Below are 24744 nucleotides of genomic sequence, written 5' to 3'. Positions count from 1 at the left end.
AATAAAATCTGAAGAAGATTCGTGTCTAGCGAAAATAAGCTAAATAGAATTACACATGCATACAATATTTATTGTGCTTTTTCTATCTACAATCATATTTTTTCTTATATTTTTTTTTAATTTTTTTTTATAGGGTTGATTAAAAACACATATTTGAGAAAAACAACACTCTATCACCAACAGATCACATATAAATAAACATACCCAAAAAAAAAATGCGCTCCATGAAAAGTTGCCCTGTGTGCAAAACAACCATATCAAGCAAAAATTTTGCAAGACATTGTCGCACCTGCGTGCCAGGCAAGCATTTGGCTGCCACCGAACTGTGTTCCGGATGTAATAAACATATTACAATTGCGTATGCCAAAAAGCATAAGCTTACTTGCCTAAGCAAAAATACATCTGGGGCCCAGCCTTCGACCTCAACCAAGAGGAAGGCGGAAGCAGCCTCCATCAATGCACCACCCGCCAAACGCGTCAAGCCTGCGATAAAAGCAGACCAGTCTGCTTTCCAGCGTTCGTTAGAGGACTTTTCTTTTATTTCGGAGGGCTCATGCGACGTGCGTAGCTTTTTGGAGAACGTGCAAGCGCAAATTATTTCCATTCTCGGCGATGCGCTTGCAACGCACTCCACTAAATTCTACGCATCGCTTTGTTGCTGGTACAAGAAGCCGTCTGATGAAATTTACAGCTTCTGCCACAACACCAAGGCGAAGACGTTGCATCTGGCGGATGTCGACAACCTCGAGGATATTTACAACAAGTTTGTCGAGGAGCTGCTGGCAAAGCAAGAAGAACATGAAGCTAAGGGCTCGGGGGGTTCGCTGTGTGGCGAGCCTCACGAACTGCGCGTCAAACTTTCCAAGTTTGTGCCTCTCTCCGCCTCCAGCTACGTCCGCTTACCAGAAGCGATTGAGGATAAAAAGACCGTCCTGAACATCCAAAATAAAGATAACAAGTGCTTCGTATGGTGTGTGCTTGCAGCATTACACCCTGTCGACCGGAAAAAACAACCACACCGAGTTAACCACTACCTACCCTACGAGCCAGAGCTGGAAGATGCGATGGTTGGGATCGACTACCCGGTGGCGCTTTCGGATATTCGTAAGTTCGAGGCCCGTACACACAACCCTCGGTTGGCCATCAACGTTTACGGCCTCACCGACAAAAATGTGGTGTACCCTATCCGGGTGAGCGACGTAGACGATGATGGTGTGCAAGAAATTCATCTCCTACTCATCAAGAACGAGACCCATCACCACTACACTCTCATCCGTTCTCTCTCTAGACTTGTTTCGAGGCAATGGAGCAGAGACAAAACCCACATAGAAGTTTGTCCCAGGTGCTTGTCTAAATTTCGTAATCGAGAACAGCAGGATTACCAGCGCATCAGAGGTCCCAACATCGCTGCCGAGAAGCTCGCTAACCACAAGCTCTACTGCAAAGCCAACGAACCGGGGCTGGCAGACTTGCCCAAACCTGGCACCGTGGAGCGTTTCCACATGCACGGTGCCATGGTGGAGCACCCTGCTATCATCATCGCGGATTTCGAGGCCTTCCTCAAACCCCTGTCCACTTGCGATCCCGATCCCGAAGTTTCCTCCACTACCCCTTACCAACTCCACGAGGCATCCAGTTTCGCATACGTTGTCGTGCGACGAGACCAACACATCGCCCCCGAGCCCTACGTGTACCGTGGTCCCGACGCTGCCAAACACTTCCTCGAGAGGATGGTTGTCGAGGCCATCGAGATAGGGAAGGTGCTGTTGACCCCCAAGTCTATGCTCCCACTGTCCCCCGACGATCAACGTAGACACGACGAGGCCATCGCTTGCCCTGTCTGCGTCGAGGAGTACACCGCCAACAACTGTAAAGTCCGACACCACGATCACTTTAACGGTAGGTATGTTGGTCCTTGGTGCAACGACTGCAACCGCTTGGCTCGGGACCCGCGCTTCATCCCTGTGTTTTTTCACAATGGCTCGGGGTACGACTTTCACCACCTGATCAAGCATCTTGGGTACGACAACGAGCGAATCAACGTCCTGGCGCAGAACGAGGAGCGTTACATCAGTGTGAGCAAGCAAGTGTCGATCCCAGAATCCGACTCTACCGTCGAACTTCGCTTCCTCGACTCCCTGAGGTTTCTCCCAGCCAGCCTCGATGCTCTTGCGGGGAAGCTTAGCGACGAGAAAATGCTCATCACCTCTGCGAATTTTCCGAACTTGGACGCCAGTCTCTTCAGGCGTAAGGGGGTCTACCCCTACGAATACGTCACCGACTCTACCAAGTTTGCGGAGACGTCGCTTCCTCCTCGAGCAAACTTCTATAGCAAACTGCGAGGCTCGGGCATCTCTGAGGATGACTATAACCATGCTCAGTCCATGTGGCGCGAGCTGGATTGCCAAAATCTCGGAGACTACCACAACGCCTACCTCAGACTTGATGTGACGCTCCTCGCCGACGTGATCCAGGCGTTTCGTGCAACTGCGAAGACCATCTACCACCTGGATCCCGCCTACTTCTATAGTCTCCCCGGACTGGCATGGTCGGCCATGTTTCTGGTGACGAAAATTGAGCTGGAGCTTCTTTCGGACGTGGACATGATGCTGTTTGTGGAACGTGCCGTTCGGGGTGGAATGGTCCAGGTGTCGCAGCGACACTCGCACGCCAACAATCACCACATGGCCACCGGTTACGACCCCTCACAACCGTCCAGCTACATCATGTACACGGATGTTAATAACCTCTACGGACACTCCATGATGCAGCCACTCCCCTTTAGAGGTTTCGAGTGGGCTGATCCCTCCAACTTCGACGTTGAAGGTTTCAACGATGAGGAATGCGGATTTTTTGCCGAGGTGGACCTCGAGTTCTCCGAGAAGCTGCAGGATTTGTTCTGCGATCTTCCCCCTGCACCCGAGTTCAAGTGTCCACCCGATTCCAACCAGAAGAAGCTCGTCATGGATTTCGAGCCCAAAGAGCGTTATGTCCTGCACTACCAAAACCTCCGGTGGTTGATGAAGCAAGGGGTTACCGTCCGCACAGTACATCAAGTTTTGATGTTCGAGCATTCTCAATGGTTGAGGTCATACATCGAGCTCAACACCGAACATCGTACAGTCGCCACTTCTGATTTCGATCGCGATTTCTTCAAGTTAATGAACAATGCGGTGTTTGGGAAAACTATGGAGAATGTGCGAAATCATGTAGATGTGAGGCTAATATCAAACAAAGTACAATGTCGCAGGCTCGTAGCAAACCCGTTATTTAAATCGAGGACTATTTATAATGAGCAGCTTGCTCTAGTGCATATGAGGAAGAACAAGGTGATGCTCAACAAGCCAATTTATGTTGGTGCCTCAGTATTAGACCTGAGCAAACTGCACATGTTTCAAATATATTATGGGATACTACGCCAGCACTATAACGACAATATCAACCTACTCTACACGGACACAGATAGTTTGATGTACCACGTCCACTCACCCGATGCGTACAGGGATATAGCCACGGTACCAGCTTTTGTGAACCTCTTTGACACGTCAGGCTATCCCCAGCCAAACCGATACAAAATCCCGACTTGCAACAAGAAGAAGCCTGGCAAACTCAAAGACGAGAAGAACGGTGATATAATTCTCGAGTTTGCAGGTCTTCGCGCCAAGGCCTATACCATCAAAGCTGAGGGCAGCGTTACCAAGAAGGCCAAGGGTGTCGGCAGACAGGTGGTTCGGGAGCATCTCACATTCGAGGACTTCATGGATTGCCTCAAGACCAGGTCGTCGGTTCTAAGAGCAGAACAGCGCATCCAGAGCGTCGACCATGTGTTGACCACCAACAAAGTGAGAAAGGTTGCCCTGGACGCACGCGACGACAAGAGGTGCGTTCTCCAATGTGGAATCCACACACTGCCGTGGGGGCACTATCGCTTAGCAGAAAGCAAAACCTGCAACATATGCCCATCTTCAACAGAAGATTCATAAAAACAAAACAAAAAAAAAAAAAAAAACAAAAAAAAATCATTTTGTTAGTCATTACAAAAAAAAAAAACAACACTGACTGTTATTACAAAAAAACTTTGACCGTATTTTAAATAACCAGCATAATATGAATCTCTTTGGTTTCCGAAAACAAACCAACATGGAGACTGTACACCGCGCGACGACAGATCATGAATTTCTATCTTCCATGTTAACTAAACTCAACGGTCTACTGATTGTTCACCTTAACAGCATTTGGACGAAATTGGATGACGATGTGGGCAAGATGTTTTACGTCTTCAACAACAATTTACATTTTTACAAAATTCCGATCGATGGAAAACTTCAAATCACCGTGAATCCGGAAAACGTAGGCGAAATCAAAATATCTACCGGCAAGAACATTTTTCGAATCAAGCACGACAAGATGCTTTCTAACATTACGTACGATGTTTCTGCAGGAGATTACCTGTACGTTGAACTCCTAGGAGATTACGACAAACTTATTCCTCTCTTCGTAGAATTACGAATCGTCTATCCTATTATAAATAACCGTTAACCAAAATGCCTAACGATATTTTCGGCCACACCAAACGTGTAGACCACGCAGAAGAGATTCTCATGTTGGACGTCAGAATTAAAAAGTTGAGGAGCGATTTGATCGCTTTGCAGGAGACCTTAAACAAAAGTTTAGAGTCGGAGATCGCTACGCTCCAAACGCAATGTCTGGACCCCATTCTGAAAATCGATTCCGAACTGAAAACGCTCATAAAAAATTATGTCGACGTACCTTCTTACGACAACGTTCAAAATATACAGTTGAGCGTGGATAAGCTTCAAAATGATTTGCTCAAATTACAGCAATTTCAATCGAAAAATGAAGATTTGGAAAAATTGAAACTCGAAATCGAAGAACGAACTTCGGCAATCGAAAAGAATTTCTCTGAACTTCAAACCGTCGTGAAGGATATTGATGTAGAACGCTTGCATGTTGTTGTTTCCAAATTACAAGAAGAATTCGCCAGCACGTTGGAAGAAATTAAATCCAAGTTACAGACTTTGGAAGATACCATGACGAACCTACCATCGTCAGACGAACTGCAGGTCATCGGCAAAAGCGTCGCGAACATAAAAATTCAATTGGAGGCTTATCAAGATTTCGAACACATTCAAACCACCATCGCTACGCTTCAGGCGTCTCTGGAGTTGATCAACGAAGAAATTAAAAATATTCACGCTGAAGCAAGTGCGTTGACGAGCATACAAGACACGTTGAGCACGGTTCAGCAGAAGATTGAATATTTAGAAAATTTGAACGTCGAATCGAACCTTGCTCATTTTCATCACGTACTGGACAACATACAGGGTGACTTGGAATCGTTACGGACGAGCGTACCTTCGAGCGAAGATTTGGAAAAATTGAAAACGGCGGTGACGGCACTATCCGATTCGAGCGACATCAAAAGTTCGTTGAGCGATCTCGAGAGTAGGGTTGCCAATCTCCCCACCTCCAAAGAATTGCACGCTTTGAAAAGAAGCATATCACGTATGCTGAAACGACTGGAAACGGAAACGGCGAACGTGGAACAGATTCGAGACGAACTTGCTTCGCTGGTGTCGACGCTGCCCACTTCGCAGAGCGTCGCCGACCTTCACACGCAGTTTACCGAGATGCGAAGCATCGTGAACGATCTTACCGAGAAAAGTTCGAAATTGAATCAAGTCGAGAACCTTCAGAGTATCGTCGTCAACATCAGAGATCAAGTTGGAGTGTTGGAATCCACGCAGGAATCGACGCTGGCCTCTTTCGGTGCCAAATTACAAGAACTCAACGAAAACTACAAGCAGTTGAACGTGGAAGTGAAAATCAAACCGTCATTTTCTACAGTAACGGATACCATCGTCGAGCATTTGTTGCCCGTACAAAATACACTGGGACAGCTTCACAGCAACCTCGTTAGCGTCGATACTAAATTCGCTAAACTGCATTCTCTGCAAGCCATCGAAATCAACAGCGTACCCAATCAACAGAGAATCTCCACGTTCGTCGAAGGTAACAAACTGTACATGTTACATCCTTATCATCCGTACTACAAGTTTCTCCTCGATGGCACGATTCAGATAAATGAATTTTCGTACTGGTCTCACGGCAGAAAAGCTAGCGTTCCCACCATGACCTTGATATCGAATCGTGGTGTTCAGAAAGCAGGAAACATTCCTCTGGCACGTTGGAACGAAACGCGCAACGTATATGAAATACACGAAGACGAAGATCTCACCGTTTTCGACGTGAGCGCCGGCGATAAGCTGATCATTCAAAACACGAGCGAAGTGCCACCCTCTTTGAATCCCATCACGCTGGTGCTTCTCTTCAAACGTAATCTCTAAAAAAATGTCTAGGCAAGCCATCGTCGAAGAATTGCATAAACCTGCACGCCGCAACTACGAACGTTTGGCGGTGGTAACCAAGGGCATCGATGACCTCTGGCAAAGTGACCTCGTGGAGATGAGTAGCGGCAATCTAAAAAATGTGCATAAATTGAACAAGGGCAACAAGTACCTCCTCACCGTCATAGACACGTTTTCGAAATTCGCATGGGCTCTACCTTTGAAAGCCAAAACAGGAACGTGCGTCACGGAAGCATTCAAGACAATTTTTCGCGAAAGCGGCAGACGACCACGGTTTTTGCAAACAGACAACGGTAAAGAATTTTACAATGCCGTATTCCAAAAATTTATTCGGAAACACGACATTCGACATTATTCAACCTTCAGTCACATCAAAGCCAGCATCGTGGAAAGATTTAATCGAACCTTGAAAACACACATGTGGAAACGATTCACGCTTCGAGGAAATTACAAATGGGTCGACATACTGCCGGAACTCGTCGACACCTATAATAATATGGTGCACGGAACGATAGGCATGAAGCCAGCTGACGTTACGAAATCTGACGAGCAGCGTTTAATTTCTACAGTTTACTGTCCAAAGTACACTCCCATGACTACCAAGAAATCAAAATTCAAAATTGGAGACCAGGTGAGGATCAGCAAATTCAAACGCACCTTCGAGAAGGGGTTCACAAAAAATTGGAGCACCGAACTTTTTACGGTGGTTCGAGTTTTACCCGGAAACCGACACACGTATATAATAAAAGATAGTAGCGGCGAGATTTTGAAAGGAAGATTTTACGAAGAGGAACTCTCTAAAACAAAACATCCCGACACGTACCTCATCGAGAAAGTTTTGCGTAGAAAAGGCGACAAACTGTTTGTCAAATGGCTGGGACTTCCGGAAAAGAGTTGGATCAACGCGAACGAAGTGATCTTGTAAGTACGTGGAACGTGGTGAAACGTCTACCGGATTCGGAAAGTCAAACGAGAAAAAAGAACGGTGAGTTGCTTCCCGACAGCATCCGCTGTCTGATCGTAGGTCCTTCGGGGTGTGGGAAAACAACACTGCTCGTGGACAATTTTCTCCTCGCACCGAATTGGTTAGATTGGAAGAACAGGCACCTCTACGTATTTTCGAAAAGTCTCGAACAAGCGAAATACAAGCAACTGATAAAACTGTACGATGGTCTGGACATTGCAACGTTCGCTTCGGAAATAAAGCCACTCGACGATTGTCGTGAAAATTCAGTCGTTGTGTTCGACGATGTCATCCTGGAAAATCAAAATGAAATTCGCAATTTTTTCACGCAAGGTCGTCACAAAGGAATAGATTGTTTCTTCCTAGCTCAAACGTTTTCCAAAATTCCAAAACAGTTAGTACGCGACAACGCTAATTTCATATGTTTGTTTCGTCAAGATCACACCAACCTCAAGCACGCGTACGATGACTACGTAGGCGGAGACATGAACTACAATCAATTTTCGGAACGCTGCTGCTCCCACTGTTGGAACAGTGACGATTTCGGATTTGCCACGATCGACATGACGAGAAAACCCAACGACGGAAAATACAGAAACAAAATCAACGACTTTCTAAACGTTGCAACGTTGTGAGAAACGACGTGTATAAATAACGCTATGACGAAACGAAAAATCGAAGACGAAAATCTCAAGTTGCGAAACTACCTCGCGAAACGTTTCAAAGGTTGGAAATCCGAGAATCGCGGATTCTACGAAGAGAAGAAACGTCAAGATCAACCTGTGATCGACGCCATCAGCGATCTAGGTAAAGAAATTAAAGGCGTCACGGAACAAAATAAAAATTTGATCAACGAACTCGTACCACTTGCAGCTAAAAGTTACACCGTACCCACGCCTATTTCGAGCATTCCTTCGACGCCGTTCGAACTAAGAGACGTACCGGCACGACGTCGAGCCATAGGTAGCACGCCGTCGTCTTTGGATAAAATCGAGTTGGGACCTTTGGCACGAGACTACCTGAGCACGGGGAAATTCGACAAGGATGAAGTGTTCGGATTGTATCCGAGCATGGAGAGCAACGAAGGCGGCGGTGTGGTTTGGAAGATTGGAAAATCGAAGGTGACCTTCGAAGGCAACGACATTAAAGTTAATTTAGGCGAGAAGGATAGTTGGAACAGGTACCCGGGCACGGTGGGACTGTGGGAACTCGTTGCCAAAAAGCAGCCGAAAGATTACACCGACGAAGATTACCAAAGTTACAAGGAAATTTTGATCATGACGGATGCCTTGTACCAGAACAACGATGCCTCGCAGAATAGGGTGAAATCGAGCAGCGGTGAAAAGTACAGGAATCTCATCAAGCCGATTTGGAACCAGGTGAAAACAGGCAGCGGCGTCAAACTCTACAACACCCTGCCCAAAGAATTCGTTTGGGTGGACGACGTGCGCAAGCTCATAGACCGATTGTTGGTTATTGCAGGAGAGGAGAATGCAGGCAATCGTAATTTCTACAACGAGAAGGTGGGAATTGTGGACATGATCAGCGCCAAACTTTCCAACTTCATCGTGAACGACGACAAGGGCATAGGTTACCTCATCAAAATCATCAACACGCTGCCTCCGAGATTCTGGAACGTGACCGAAGGAAAAGGACTCGTGAACGACATCATCAACAAGTTACCTTTCGAGATGCATTTACCTGGCTACCAGTACTGCGGACCGGGTACCAAACTCGAGAAAAGATTGGAGAGAGGAGACAAGGGTGTGAATCCGTTGGACGCCGCATGCAAAGATCACGACATCGCTTACAACACCACTCGCACCGATCTGGATGCACGTCACGAAGCAGACAGAAAATTAGAGCACGCAGCTTTCGAAAGATTCGTCAGCAGAGACGCATCGCTGGGAGAAAGAGTTGCGGCACTGGGCACCACCATAGCCATGAACACAAAACAAAAACTTGGGTGGGGTGTGTAGAAATAAAAAAGTTTCTCAACCCGTGAAAAAAATTTCTTCGGTATATAAATAACACTACGTAAAAAAAAAAAAACTCCAGTTGTGTTTGCCATAAAAAAATGAGTAAACAATCACTAGACGCCCAAGCATTAAAACAAATGCTAAATTCATCAGTCGAATATGTAAAAATTCAGGAATTAGAAGTGGACAAACCTTACACGATAACTTCCGGTTCAATTGTTTCTACCCAGTATGGCCCCAAGGCGCGTCTGTTGCTCAACGCACAATACAGTCTATTTTTACCAGATCGATACGCTGACATGTTATCCGACGAGAAGCTAGCTATTTTAATCGAGAACAAAACTCAAATCGTGTACAAGGGTACAAAGGAACTTCTTGGTAAGAAAACAAAACATGTAATAGAATTTGTGTAACGGCTCTGCGCGGAGTATATTCTTGAAAAAAAATTACACGGAACAAAAAAATTTCAGAACATTTATATATAAATAACATACCGAAAAAATTACACAAAGCAAAAAAATCTCAGAACATATATATAAATAACATACCGTGAAGATAGCATATAGAGCATCATCATGAAACCCAAAGGTGTCGTGTACCAGATACCTTACTCCAATCTGAAAAATCTAGGTGCCCTCGATGGGTTACTCACCAAGAAACAACGCGAGAAGAAACGTTCTTGCTTGACGAAAGGACACGGAATGAAATTACTTCTCAGCACACCTCAATTGAGACGCTTGCAGCGTTCGCGGAAACAGCAAAAAATCGGAGGTTTCATATTCAGCATCCCAGCCATCCTGGCAGCATTGGGGGCTGTTGGAAGTTTGGCCGGCGGAAGTGCCGCCATCGCGAAAACCGTCATCGACTCGAAGAAGAACAAAGCCGAGTTGGAAGAACAGAAACGTCACAACCTGGCCATGGAGAAGAAGGGGAAAGGTATAACCAAAAAACAAAAAAGCAACCTCGATGCTTTAAAGAAATATAAAAAAAAGAAGAAGCCCTGTCCAACTTCGATATTGAATCTCTAATCGAACTGTTGGGAATAAAAAACTTCAGGGGTGTTTTCATGTCCGATTCTCTTCCCTCTGCTGTGAAGAAAAAAGAGTATGGCGTGGTCAACCTGGACAGTTACAAAAATCCTGGTACACATTGGATATGCTACCTCAAAATTGACGATAACAATGCATTTGTTTTCGATTCGTTCGGTGGCACACCACCTGCCAGGTTGGTGAAGTATCTCAGTGTTGCCAACCTCTACTACAATGACAAACGCATCCAGGGTTTCACCGATGTTAACTGCGGCCACCTTTGCCTTTCCGTTCTCGCATACATGTCTAAAATAAATAACCCGTCGGTGGAACATTTTCAGAAAGCATTGTGGAATCTTAAATACGATGGGCGTGTTCCATCTCACGAGCGAATCTTCGATCCTGAAACTCACGCTGCACGACGACATCGTCTATCCTAAATCCGTAGCTTTGCGTGCATTCTACAGCATGTACCTCATACCTAACGTCACGCAGCACAACAACAAAATTAGCGTCGGAAGCGAACACATCGTCGTCACACCAGGCCAATACAATCTTTCCATTTTGCAAGCTCAATTACCCAAAGGCACGTACTTTTCTCAAAATTCGGTCACGCACAGAGTGGAAATCCTATCCGCGACGGAGACCATAAACCTGGGCACCATGGGAGAACTTTTAGGTTTCGAGAACGACACCAAACTCGAAGCTGGCATCAAACATACGGCAACCAACATTCCTAAATTTCTAGCCATAGAAACTCTGAACGTTCACTGCAACGTGGCGGAAGGCATGATCACGAAATCCTCGGACGGATTGTTAGGAAGTCACAAGCAGACGGGAATCATAGCCACTTTCAAACCCAGTTCCGAGTTCATGGAACCGATCATCTACACACCCTCTTCGCCGATCTATTTTCCAGTATGTCGCAACCGCATAGACGACATAGAGTTGGTAGTGACGAACGAGAAAGGAGAGGTGGTGGATTTCGCAGGTGCCACTACGACGGCCATCGTGGAGATCAACATATAATAAATAACACACATAGTGAAAATGGAACAAATCGAAAGTTACGAATTGCAATCTTTTCCTCCGAACCGTCGCACGTTCGCCAATCTCAACGAAGCGAACAGGGAGATCGAATACGACGTGGACGTAGGCGACGGGTTCGTTCATCCTCACAGAGCGGACCTCTACCTTCAATTCGACGTGGTGAAGAAGGAAAGCGGAGACGCGTTTCCGCCCAATGCAAATTTGATACTCGTGGACAACTTCGTGCCTCATCTGTTCTCGCAGGTGGAGGTGAGGAAACACAACACCGTCATCGACAGAATCGATTATCCAGGCATCACGTCGACGGCAGTGGGAACATTGAAATTATCCAAAACAGACGCGGCATACTATCAAGCAGGAGGATTCGAAGCGGGGGCCAAAATATCGACTAGAAGTCACACGGTGCTCTTTCCCATGCGTCTGCTGCCGGGATTCTTCTCGGACTACAAAGAGATCATGTGGAAGGGAGGATTGCGCGTCACGTTTCGAAGAGCGGCCAACGACAACGACGCACTGATGCGATACACCAACTTGAACGCCGACGGCACGCCGATAGCCAACACATTACCCGAAGCAGCCAAGTGCGTCATCCGGAGCATGGAATTGAGAATGCCGATCGTAGAATACGAAACAAACTACGCCCTCAAGTACAAAGCGGAGATCTTGAAGAGTCCGCAGGTGCCGATTCGCTTTCACGGTTACCAGTGCGTGCAGAAGGTGGCGTCGGGAAGTCACATGGAATTCGACGTGACGACGCAGTTCAACAACATACAGTTCGACATGCCAGATTTCGTCGTGGTGCTCTTTCAAACCGGTCGCGATAACAACCAGGAAAAAAATTCCAGTAAGTTCGACGACTGCAAGATCAAAAATGTTTACCTGAAGAACGGTAGGAACGAAGTGTTCCCGCGCGAGAATTACAACCTCGACATGACCAAAGACGATTACCTCAAACTTTACGAAGCTTACACGGCTTACAAGCGCGTGACCGAGGGAAACGTGGACGTGTACTACACGCCCAGCGAATTCAAAATCCGCAGGCCGATGTTCGTCATCAACACGACGAAGAGGAAGCAGGTGGTGGTCAACGATCGCACCAACATCAAAATCGTCTGCGAGTTCCACGACGCGCTGCCCGATGATACCGTGTGCAGCGTCATCCTGATTGCAGAGAAGTCTTTCGCGTACGACGTGAAGAACGAGAGGGTCACAGAGCAGTTTTAACAGGTTTAACATCTTTTTCTTGCACAAATAATAAGAGGCGCCAGCGCGTGCACGTGTGTATATGGCACATCGTTCCCGAGAGAGGTTTACAAAAATCACGATATACAAACATTGGTGTCCCCGGGACTTGGAAAATTACGATAAGATGCATTCGTACTTCAAGAATGTGAGAGAGTGCATTATTTACTCATCACGCTGTGTCAGCACAACGAATAAATGCGCGGAACGTGGAGAGAAAATAAGTTTTTATTTTTTTTTATTTTTGAGGTTTTGGTGATCGCCAAATGAGTAAAATAAATTTTTGATGTTTTGGTGCTGGGCGCCAGCGCGCGCACGCGCGTGTGTGGCACATCGTTCCCGAGAGAGGTTTACAAAAGCCGTGTCCGGATTGGCAAGCGCTCCATCCCGTTCTCCCCCGTTGCTCTCGCGTGCACTCGAAGTCGCGTCCAAGTCGTCCGAATCTGCATGTCCCCTTGTAGTACGGCTGTCACTTTTCCCGCCAGGTGTCAGCCCGAACTTCACCCACCGCGCTCTGGGGCGCAAACAAAGATGACAATAATTTCCACCTAACTACTCACATTAAAAATATAACACGCTATTTCATTATTTATGTTTTCTGCATTCAGTATTATCGATAAAATATTAAAATATAACTGAGTTTTACATCCTCTAATCAGTAAATATTGTCTGTACAAAGTGAAAGTTAGAATATGGCTGCCAAGCGCAGCGTCACAGCGAGTTCAAGCGTGCATCTGTCGCGCCTCTCTGCTCTTCCCTCCGACTCCACGTCTACCGCAAATTCGGACAACAGAGATTGGCTGAGCCCCGGATGGAACAGCGCTCTAGGTGACATCTGCTGCTGATTCGGACGCAACCCTGGCCACTTCTATTAGTCAGTGTTGCCAACTCCCATTTGTAGGTTAGCTTCGCCTGTAAAATATCACATGATGAAATATTCTTCAGGTAAGTTGGCAACATTGAACCGCAATTGATGTTACCAGTGTTGTCAACTTCTATTTGTAGGTTAGCTTCGCCTGTAAAATATCACATGGTGAAATATTCTTCAGGTGAGTTGGCAACATTGAATCGCAATTGATGTTACCAGTGTTGTCAACTTCTATTTGTAGGTTAGCTTCGCCTGTAAAATATCACATGGTGAAATATTCTTGAGGTGAGTTGGTAACACTGAACCGTAATTGATGTTGTTAGTGTTGTTAATTCCTATTTGTAGGTTAGCTTCGCCTGTAAAATAACATGTGGTAAAATATTCTTGGGGTGAGTTGGCAACACTGAATCGCAAATAATAGCGCAGAACCCGTGCACCTCCACTAGTCAGTATTGCCAACTCCCATTTGTAGGTTAGCTTCGCCTGTGAAATATCACATGGTGAAATATTCTTGGGGTGAGTTGGCAACACTGATCGCCAATTGATGGCGCTCAACTGAGCTGATTACACTAATCAGTGTTGCTAACTCTTATTCGTAGGTTAGCTTCGCTTGTAAAATATCACATGGTGAAATATTCTTAGGGTGAGTTGGCAACACTGAACCGCAATTGACGTTGCTAGTGTTGCTAACTCCCATTCGTAGGTTAGCTTCGCTTGTAAAATATCACATGGTGAAATATTCTTGGGGTGAGTTGGCAACACTGATCGCCAATTGATGCTGGTGAACCCGGCTACCTCCACTAGTCAGTGTTGCCAACTCCCATTCGTAGGTTAGCTTCGCCTGTCAAATATCACATAGTGAAATATTCTTGAGGCGAGTTGGCAACACTGCGAGAAAGCCTCAAGCATTGCCAACTCCTTGCTTGAGGTTAGGTTATACCCAAAAACAAAAAACCTTGGTGATTTTTTCGAGTAGGGGGTTGGCAACACTGTGTACCTCACTATACCTCATTTTCGGGCGTGGAACCCGGCCACCTACACTACTCTGTAGGTTAGCTTCGCCTGTAAAATATCACATGGTGAAATATTCTTGAGGTGAGTTGGCAACACTAAACCGCAATTGATGTTGCCAGTGTTGCCAACTCCCATTTGTAGGTTAGCTTCGCCTGTAAAATATCACATGGTGAAATATTCTTGGGGTGAGCTGGCAACACTGCGAGAAAATGAGGCTCATGCCTTACGAGAGAAATCCATTAAGGCAAGCCTCACCGAGCCTCATTTTCGGTTGCAGAACCCGGCCACCTGTACTACTTCAATTAAGGCCTAATATGTAAGAGTTGTATATTTCCCCCGCTCCCCTTTCGATAATACCCTTAAACACATTCTTTTTCTTCATCTAATGGATTAAATATGGTGCATTTAAGGTGCAAAATTTTTACATAGATTTTGGGAAAATATATAAATGTTGAATTTTATATTATTTGAAGGGAAAAAAATCCCCAAAAATCTCGATGGCGCAACCTGCGCCATAATCCCTCCTGTGGGCACCCCTGCTTACAGCGTGTAGAGAATAGTTAGAAAAAACAATGTAAAATAGCCAAAAGTAACACAAAAAATGCAATACATAAACAAGGTGGACTGCGTTTAGTGTGTAACCGCGATATGCTACACGGGTTCTTATCATAACATGATCACAGCCTTAATTTTATTATTAGAGTTTTTTTGAACGAACCCATGAATAAGGATACAGTATGTTACATCATAATAAATTAATATTTGACACATATATCACTTAGTTTCTTAAATAACTCCATCAAGATAACTATAACGTTCCATCTTCTGCCACTTCACTTCGCAGAATATCATTCATATTGTGAGGTTCCTCGCTGATAATATAGCCTTGCTGTCATATCGGTAAGCAATTAGTGCTCCAAGGGCATCGTATCAGCTACCCGCGATAGTGTATTATAAACAATTCTTAAAGAAAGTAACGATGAACTAGCTAAAAGACTGTCTGTCCAATAATCATTGTCATAAGGTTCATGACGTTCGGGTCTCCCACTCGAGCGGGCTATGCTCCAGCGTATACAATGGAATATCATTTTAATGTGACAATAATCGTAGACGCCTTGGTAGTTTCAGCCCACAATCATGACATCGTTTTCATATATCACTGTGTATTGATAAGATACAGGGTGTCCCACGAACGGCGCAACTGGGAATTAAGAGTGGCGTTACTTTGTAACCGAAACCTGTACATACATAAGTCATACACCAAATGTTAGCCCTCTTCAAGTAGATATTTTTAAACATAGAAACAACAAACGGAGTGCAGTGTTGTTCATGCAGTGTTGCCAAATGTAAGTGAAAGTGTAAATTTATTTTTCCACAAAGCATGAAAAAATGCATGTCAAACATTCGTACGGAAATTTGGACGCCAATTTCCACCTTGGGTAGGTGGACTATTTCGCCATCTATAGTTCAGAGAAGAAAACCGATCGTTTTCGCGTATAGCCAATCCTGAAATGCCTCGTAAAGGCGTACCGGTCCAAATGGGTGTTTTAAAAAACTTATGAGGTACAGTGGCAACACTGTTGATGTTTGAAGGCAACAAAAGGTGTGTTTAGTGATGGTTTATGACATGGAAATACTGGAAACAGGAAAAAAAGAAAATGAAAATTATGGTGAAAAAAGTGTTACTTACCTACTCCTGGCACTTTTTTCACCATAATTTTCATTTTCTTTTTTTCCTGTTTCCAGTATTTCCATCAAACATCAACAGTGTTGCCACTGTACCTCATATTTTTTTTAAAAAACACCCATTTGGACCGGTACGCCTTTACGAGGCATTTCAGGATTGGCTATACGCGAAAACGATCGGTTTTCTTCTCTGAACTATAGATGGCGAAATAGTCCACCTACCCAAGGTGGAATATGTAATGGTTAAGTCGCTTTTCTTCCAATGTAGGTGAATCGCGACTAATTGATAAAAGTGAGGTACCAAAGATAAGCATCAAACTCAAAGTTTAAGGGACTAGATATATTGACTTCCACCTTTGTAACCTTAGGAAGCTTGCAGACCGGAGCGACAAGCGACATGTTGGTTTCACACCGAAGATACAAGTGACCAGAGGCCCTTTCAGTCTATAAGCATTAACTGCGGATACGCGAACAACTTACCGAGACGACACGATGTACGAAATTGAGAAAACGACCAAGTCCAAGCGACATGTGCAGCTTTTCGTGTCGCTTCGGTACGAAAGGTTGCTTTCTTTTCCTGTTTCTACGTGACATGTGCAGCGTGTCGCTTACCGCTTTTAGCTTCGGTGTGAAATCTGTGTCGCTTGTCACCTGCCGCATGTTCCTTCGTTCCGATATCTCCCTAACAGCACCACCAGAGAGATCGTCTAGTATAATTTAATCATCTAAATTATAATTAGCATCCTGCTACCAAAATGAAATAGAACATAGAATAATGCAAATAAGGTATCTCCTTAGTCATTTTAGCTCAACGATGCTAAGGAAGGGCGTCATAGAAGACGTGTTCTCCGTGAATATTGATTTGGTTCATTTTACTTCGCTTTTCTGTCACTTTTGACTAATCGCGAAGCTGAGGATGAGTGGTGATATGATAAAATAGACGAAGGGACACACACACAAGTAACACTCATGCCCAGGTCGGGATTCGAACCCGGGATCCCTTGCATCGTAGCGCGCTGTGATAACCACTTCGTATGTTCGGATATCACATTAAACTGTAAGTCCAGTCCCTATTACCCTATTACCTTGTCTAAGTATGAAATGAAGTAAAAACAATTATTACTATAGTTTTCTTCCTTGATGGAGCGTTGTTATAAAATATATTAAGAGTATGCAGTGCAGTATATCGACATTAGCATATAAATCTTATCAAAAGGAGCGCTAAGAAACATAGAGTCTTTTGTTTCCTTTTTCTAACAAGGTTGTGGGATTAAACACGAGGAATAAAATTAATCTCCATAAAGTTCATACATCAATATCAATTTCTGTTCGCATGCAATTTTAGATTTCCACTTATTCACCAAAAACAACGGCAAGGAATTGCGTGTATACAATATACATACACTTGCACATTCGCTGTTCGCATTGTGTTCGGGCTTTGAGATTTATTTCACACTTTCAGAATCCGTAATTGTTTTGTTTTATGAATCTTCATGGATATACCAAGAACGTGCAAATGATTTTCAACGCTATTTGTGGCTTGAAGTTGACCAACATGCTCATTTAACAGAGTCGATTTTGTCTCGCACGCGTGAAAATTAATTGCATCCGCACAATTGGTGAGATGGTCGTTAAACTCTTAAATCATTTTTATCTATATGGGTATGAAAAACCTTGAATGTACGAGGCGCATTGAACTTATAGTCTTGAAGTCATAAGACATATACCTATAGTATACTTTTACAATTAGACATGATAGCCACTGGCTTACGCAGAGGGAGCTGATGAGGGTACAGTCCCTCCCGAAGTTTTGAGAAAATCAAATTTTCAAATGAAAGCACTAAAGAAGTCGTAAAAAATCGAAATTGTAAATGCACACTCACCTTAAAATGACCCAGATTAATTTGTTTTTGTCTTTGAAGAACTTCTAAAACAAGGTTAAAAATATTAATTGTTATATATGTTATAATGTGTAACTCCAACCTCTTATAACGTAGTCATGTAATAATCTTTACAATTCCAGCCCTCTCCGAAAATAAACTCCTGCGTGCGATAGTGATAACAGTTTTTATTATTATTTTTAAGAAGGCAGATTAAACTTACTGCCGATGGGAGGGGGCGAGAAGATGGCAATGGAAGGCGACGGACGAACAGAACGATGAGCAGAAACTTGTGCAGTAAACTCCCGCACATGCGTAGAAGAAAACTGACAATGGGGAGGAGCTTTCTCTGCAAGTTACCAACTAGACTCACATCAAGTCTGCCCAGACCAGATGATAATGCCTGACAAGGCAAATCACTTTTATAAATGCAAATGGCGCCGTTGAAATACTTCCTAATCGCAGGGGTGCCTACAGGAGGGGACTATGGCTCAGACTGCGCCATCGAGATTTGGGGGGGGGGGATTTTTCCCTTTGAAATAACATAAAATTCAACATTTATATATTATTCTAAAATATAACTAAAAATTGTACACCTTAAATGAACCATACTTAATCCATTAGATGAAGAAAAGAAAGTACTTAAGGGCAGGGGTGCTCACAGGTGGGTTTGTGGACGCCCATTGCATCCACAGAATTGGGGGAGGGGGTTATGAGGGAAATGTGACGGGACACAATTTACTATTACTGCTATATAAATAGCAATTTGTAGACTTCCAAGGGAATTGTAAAGAGTAATACGTATTATCGGAAGGAGGGGGGTTGGAAGGAAATATCCAACTCTTATATATTGACACGTGGATTCTGGGGGGGGGGGGGTTGAGAATTAATCAAGCCTTAGATTATAGAGGGTATTTTTAGTTAGGGGGGATTGAGCGTTAAATTGAGGGGATATCCAATTTTTGTATACTATTACTAGCGTCTAGACTGTAGCGAAAATTCTGGTGACTGAGAATTATTTGTTTTGGAGGAGGCAACATCCACTCTTCAACATAAACAGTAAGTCTAAAATTGGCAAGGAAATTTGGTGGAAGGATTGAGTATTAAATTTAAGGGAGAGATATGAAGTTCTTCATAAAGTGTTAAATCTTAGATTGTCAATGGATTTCTGTAGTAGGAGAGAGTTCGAATATTATATTCAGGGAACTATATTTTGCTACATATGGTATTCCACACGTTTTTGGCGCCAAACGTGCGAAAAGAGAAGCTGGAAAACAGTAAATATCGCATTCGTAATGCAGCTAAAGGAAGTATAGGATACCATAAACCAAGAAAAAGTAAGCCATGGTTTGATAATGAATGCCATAATCTAATAGAAATAAGAAATCAGGCTAGATTTAGGTGATTAAATAACTCTGATGATACAAATCTAAGCAATTATAATAGATTAAAGCGAGAAGTTAACCGCACGTTTAGAAGTAAAAAAAGAGATTACTTGAAAAGCAAAATTAACGAAATCGAAAAATTAGCAAAAACAAAAATATCAGAGATTTATATAAAGGTGTAAATGAATTTAGAAAGGGGTGGCAACCTAAAGTAAACTTGATAAAAGATAAAGACGGTGATTTTCTAGTTGACCCAAGCGATATTCTAAATAGATGAAAGAACTACTTTAATGACCCTTTACATGTTCATGTAGGAGATAAATCAGAAGTAAATGAAGTACACACAGCAGAATCTTTAGTTCCAGAACCTAACTTGACTGAAGTTCAAGATGCTATTAAAAGCCTAAAGAATAACAAAGCACCTGGCATTGATTTAATACCAGCTGAGTTAATTAAATATGGTGGAAATTCGTTAATATGTCAAATTCGTAAATTAATTTGTTCAATATGGAATAAAGAAGAAATCCCTCAACAGTGGAAAGAATCCATAATTGTTCCTGTGTTTAAAAAAGGTGATAAAATGAACTGCAATAATTACCGTGGAATTTCTCTACTCTCAACAACATATAAAATATTGTCTAACATTCTTTTAACAAGACTAACCCCATATACTAATGAAATTATAGGTGATTATCAATGTGGATTTAAACGTAACAGATTAACTACAGATCAAATTTTTCACATCAGACAGACACTTGAAAAACGTGGGAATATAATCAAAATGTCAATCAGCTATTCATTGATTTTAAAAAGCATATGATTCGGTCAAGACAGATAAATTATATAATATATTAGTAGAGTTTGGAAACTAAAAGTTAAAATATACAAAACAGTAATTTTGCCTGTAGTATTATATGTGTGTGAAACTTGGTCCCTTACATTGAAAGAGGAACATAAATTGAGAGTATTTGAAAATAAGATCCTTAGGAAAATCTTTGGACCTAAAAGGGATGAGGAGACAGGTGAGTGGAGAAGGTTACATAATTTAGAAGTACGTAATTTGTATTCATGTCCAGATATTATTAGAATAATTAAATCAAGAAGACTTAGGTGGGCAGGCCATGTGGCACGAATGGGAGAGGAAAGAGGAGTTTACAGGATTCTTGTTGGGAACCCTGATGGTAAGAGACCTGTAGGAAGGCCAAGACGAAGATGGAGGGACAACGTTGAGATGAGCCTAAAGGAAATCGGTAAGAATAGAAAAGAGTATATAGATCTTGCTCAAGATAGGGACAGATGGAAGGCCTGTATTGCTGCAGCCATGAACCTTCGGGTTTAAGAAGCTAGAGAGTTAGTTAGTTAGTTCATACTAGAGGCAAAACAGATCAACGAGTCTACACTTTGCACTACACAGTATTTGATGTAATAGTAACATGTTAGATAAAGAAAAGGAATAACTCAGGATGGGGAGTATCAAGTGAAGTGTTCATTCAAACTAAAAACAAAATGTCCAAATTAAATACTTTACGGGGATTATGACATGAACTTGTGGGGGACGGTGCTTCATTGTATTTTGGGGATGCGTCATTGGCTTTGAGGGGGATTGCGCCATTGGCCTTGGGGGGATGGGCACCCCTGCCTAATCGTTATTTCTGTTGTCAAATGTGTTGCGTACAATTGACAAGAGAAGGACATTTAACAAAATAAATGGATGAAGATGCATCTGTTGTACTCAACCCTCGCCTGCTTTTTACTTCCAGTTGGAATTCTCATGTTTGCGTTTCCATCTTTTCATTTCAGCTACAGCAAGTTGCAGACATGATTGTTGTGGAGGAGCTCGAAGCGTACAAAAGGTTGGTTAAGGCCAAAAGATCCGCAGCTAATGTACTCAAGTCTCAGGTGAGTGAGTTTTAAACTGGTTAACAAATCTTTGTGTAGGTCGATTATCGAACCATTTACAACATTCCCAAGTTTTTACTTAGTAACAGATGCGCAACCAAGAATTTTTGTCTGGGGGGGGGGCAAGTACCAGAATAAACGTACCAATAATATTAATAATAATAATAATAATAATAATAATAATAATAATAATTTTAATAATGGTAATGCTAATAATAATAATGTTAATAATAATAACGCTATTATTATAACATTATTATTATTATTATTATTGATTTGCTTTATTTTATTTCGCTTTTGTGTCACTTGTGGCTAATATGCGAAGATATGGATGAGTGACAATATGATGAAATTGATAAATGGACACTCACAAACATCCATGCCCAAGCCGGGATTCGAACCCGGGACCAATAATATTATTATTATTGTTAGTAGTAGTAGTAGTAGTATTGGTATTGGTAGTATCAAATATACCCTTGTAAATTATGCAAAAAGGAGAGTAGAAATTGGTGATTAAGCATTTGTGTTCGAACAAAATATTTGAATTATTTTTTAAACACGTTCAATTTGACATTGATAATGGAAAACAAGCACAAACACTATTTTTGAAAGGCAGAAAATGCTTGATTAATGCATTCAAAATATAATTATTTTTTACATTAACATGCATAACTTTCATGCATGATATATGTTTCACATATAGGTATGCAACATGGAGCGTATTCAAAGTTTCTTTAATACATATTATATACAGCATAATACATTACACAACCAGTTCATTCATCTCACAATAAACCAACAGCAAAAATTACACAAATTGTCTCTCAAATGTGCACGCTCCCTTTCCTCAAAATAATTGTTCATGCATTTAAAACATAATCAATTAAGACAAGTCTTATTCTCTGTCTGCTAATTCACAATGCATTACAGAGAAGAATGATAAAATGCGAGCGAAGCGAGCAAGAAAATTTTTGGATACTTTCTTTTTGCAGGCTGAAATCAATATTGATTTAATAGGGTGCAAATAATGCCAACGCATTCTCTCTTACAATTTTTGTACCTCCCGATGGTGTAATGGTAACATTGTGGCCTTGTGATCCAGGAGTTCCGGGTTGGATACCCGGTGGAGGCTCAAGGCACAGTTGTTCGGATCCCACTTTAAACTGTAGGACCAGTTCCGATTAGCCTTTCTATGCGTAAAGTGGACTTAAAACCACAAATCAATCAAAAAAACTTATTTTCATTGAGATCGTTCTGCACCCAGGGCCGACTCCCGTCCCTTAGCTACGGTTCTGAACTTGAAAAGACTAAGAAAAGCAAGGATTGCGAGCGAAGCGAGCAAGAAAATTTTAGGAAAAGTATTTTTATTTGCATAAAATTTGAAGTTGTGGGCGGTAATTGCCCCCTGCAAGTACACTTGGCCGTCAATGTTTGCCCCCTTGCCCCCTAGAACTCATTTCGGTCAAAGGTTGGGGGGGGGGGGGGCAATGCCCCTTTCCTGTGGTTGCGCCACTGCTTAGTAAAGCCATATTTATGTAAATTCAGTTTATTTTCATTCACGGACAAATCTGATGTACTGTACATACGTGTAGTTGCAAATTGGGACTTTGTTACGAGCCTTGGTCGCAGAAAAAATGCCCCTTTTTACTTAAACAGCGTACTGTGAGATTACGTCAAACGTGCAGCAAAAGGAACAAATGGCCCAATACTACATCCACACTACAGTATACAGTTTCTCTTATTCAGCTCTAATCACTGATTGACTGATTGATTGAGTTGGAGTTTTTAGTCCAGTTTATGCACTAAAACTAATTGGGACCAGGCCCGTAGCCAGAAATGATCTCCAGGGAGGCTCACGGGTTATCAGGGGGGCTTTGTAAATCAAGTCCATTTTCAAAAGTTTAACAGTGTTAAATGAAGGTAAATTATGTGTGTGGTCGGGGAGGGGAGTCATTAAGTTACATAAAGTTTAGAAATGTCACACAAATACTACGTTTTTCTATATCTTTTAAAAAATCACTTGAAGTGTTAATTGGCTGCTACTGAAATCATCCCTTACTACACACTCCATACTACATTTGATGATACAGATATTTATATTACACAGGAAAAGATGGACAATATTCAATCATAGTGTCTACCGTACATTCCACTGCCCGGCCGAAACAATAAAACTCCCCTTCTTTCCCAAAACTTGGGAGCTGTTAACCTTTGAAGCAGATATGGAGGGAATTTGCATAATGACATCAAAGTCATAGATTTCTGTATAAATGGGAGGTCGCAACAGGGGCAACGAAGGTACAGATAAAGAAGCTCCCCTGTGAGGAAACTTTCTGAAGTATAGAGAAGAAAAATCTCCTTAATACTTGCCGCTACTTAAGACTTCTCCTTATCAATAAGATGAACGAATGTAATAGCTGCTGTTTATGCTCCCTGAATTTATCCTTCACCAAAGTTGTGCGCAAAATAACAGAAAAATGACAGAAGTTCCAACTACGGGCCTGATCGGGACTGGACCTACAGTTTAAAGTGGGATCCGAACCACTATATGCCTCCACAGGGTAGCTCCATTCACTGCTTTCACCACAGGAGAAAAGGCATAACTCGACCGGCTTCCGACCGAAAGAAAAGACGACAGTAGGGGACTGTGTCAGCGAAAACCAACCACGTCAGCGAATCGGCCACCGCCGTTGCCAAACCTCACAGCACCCTGTTGAAGGTTTTCGGCATGGACGAGCTTTCCGTTTGCATGCGAGGAAGATGGTGGTGAATGTTCAAAAACAAATAAAAAAGAACCATGTCAAGAATTCATGGAGCTGCCACAGACTTTTCGACTCTCCCTCGTACAATTCCATTCTTACAAAAACAGAAAGCGAAAACTGTATGTAGCGACGGACAATTTTCCTGGTAATATTTATGGATCGCACTGTACAATGCCTCTTCAGTTACATTCTACCACATGTGAACTTTAACTGTGCGTATTGTTTGTGGACCATGTCACTGTGTTTGCCTACTATCAAAGGCTCGTAATACAGCTTATCGTACCACTATCACTTCTAATAACCTTCTGATATGTGCTTGTAGTATCCGAACAACAGGTCATAAAAGATCTAACGTCACATCACGCTCTTCTATTTCTGACGTCACGGTGTGAGGTCACAGAAGCAAATTGCTGTAATTCGCCAATATTATTATAATTTGTGTTATATATCGACATTCTTAAAAGCCACATGCTTTTTATCTTCATTGGCGGATCGTTTTTTCCTCTTATTTTGGTGTGTTTTTCTGTTTCATTAGGCTAATCCAGGCCCGTACCCAGGAATTTTTTAGGGTGGGGCCAGACCCGAAAATGTGTTTGTA

General features: G+C 42.7%; 1 protein-coding gene across 1 annotated transcript in view; it reads left to right on the top strand.

Moving 5' to 3' along the window:
* The window catches only part of LOC146003982 (coiled-coil domain-containing protein 125-like), a 44993-nt gene that overhangs the window by 5621 nt on the left and 14628 nt on the right, over positions 1 to 24744 (top strand). The window contains exon 2 of the mRNA XM_083142517.1: positions 21286 to 21384. Coding sequence (XP_082998643.1) covers positions 21286 to 21384 — 99 coding nt within the window. The remainder of the gene's footprint in view (positions 1 to 21285; positions 21385 to 24744) is intronic.

The sequence above is a fragment of the Lepisma saccharinum genome, chromosome 21 (assembly GCF_977018435.1).
Source record: "Lepisma saccharinum chromosome 21, izLepSacc3.1, whole genome shotgun sequence".
Lineage (NCBI taxonomy): Eukaryota > Metazoa > Arthropoda > Insecta > Zygentoma > Lepismatidae > Lepisma > Lepisma saccharinum.
Note: the sequence above shows the minus strand (reverse complement) of the source record. Positions and strands in the feature narration are given on the sequence as shown.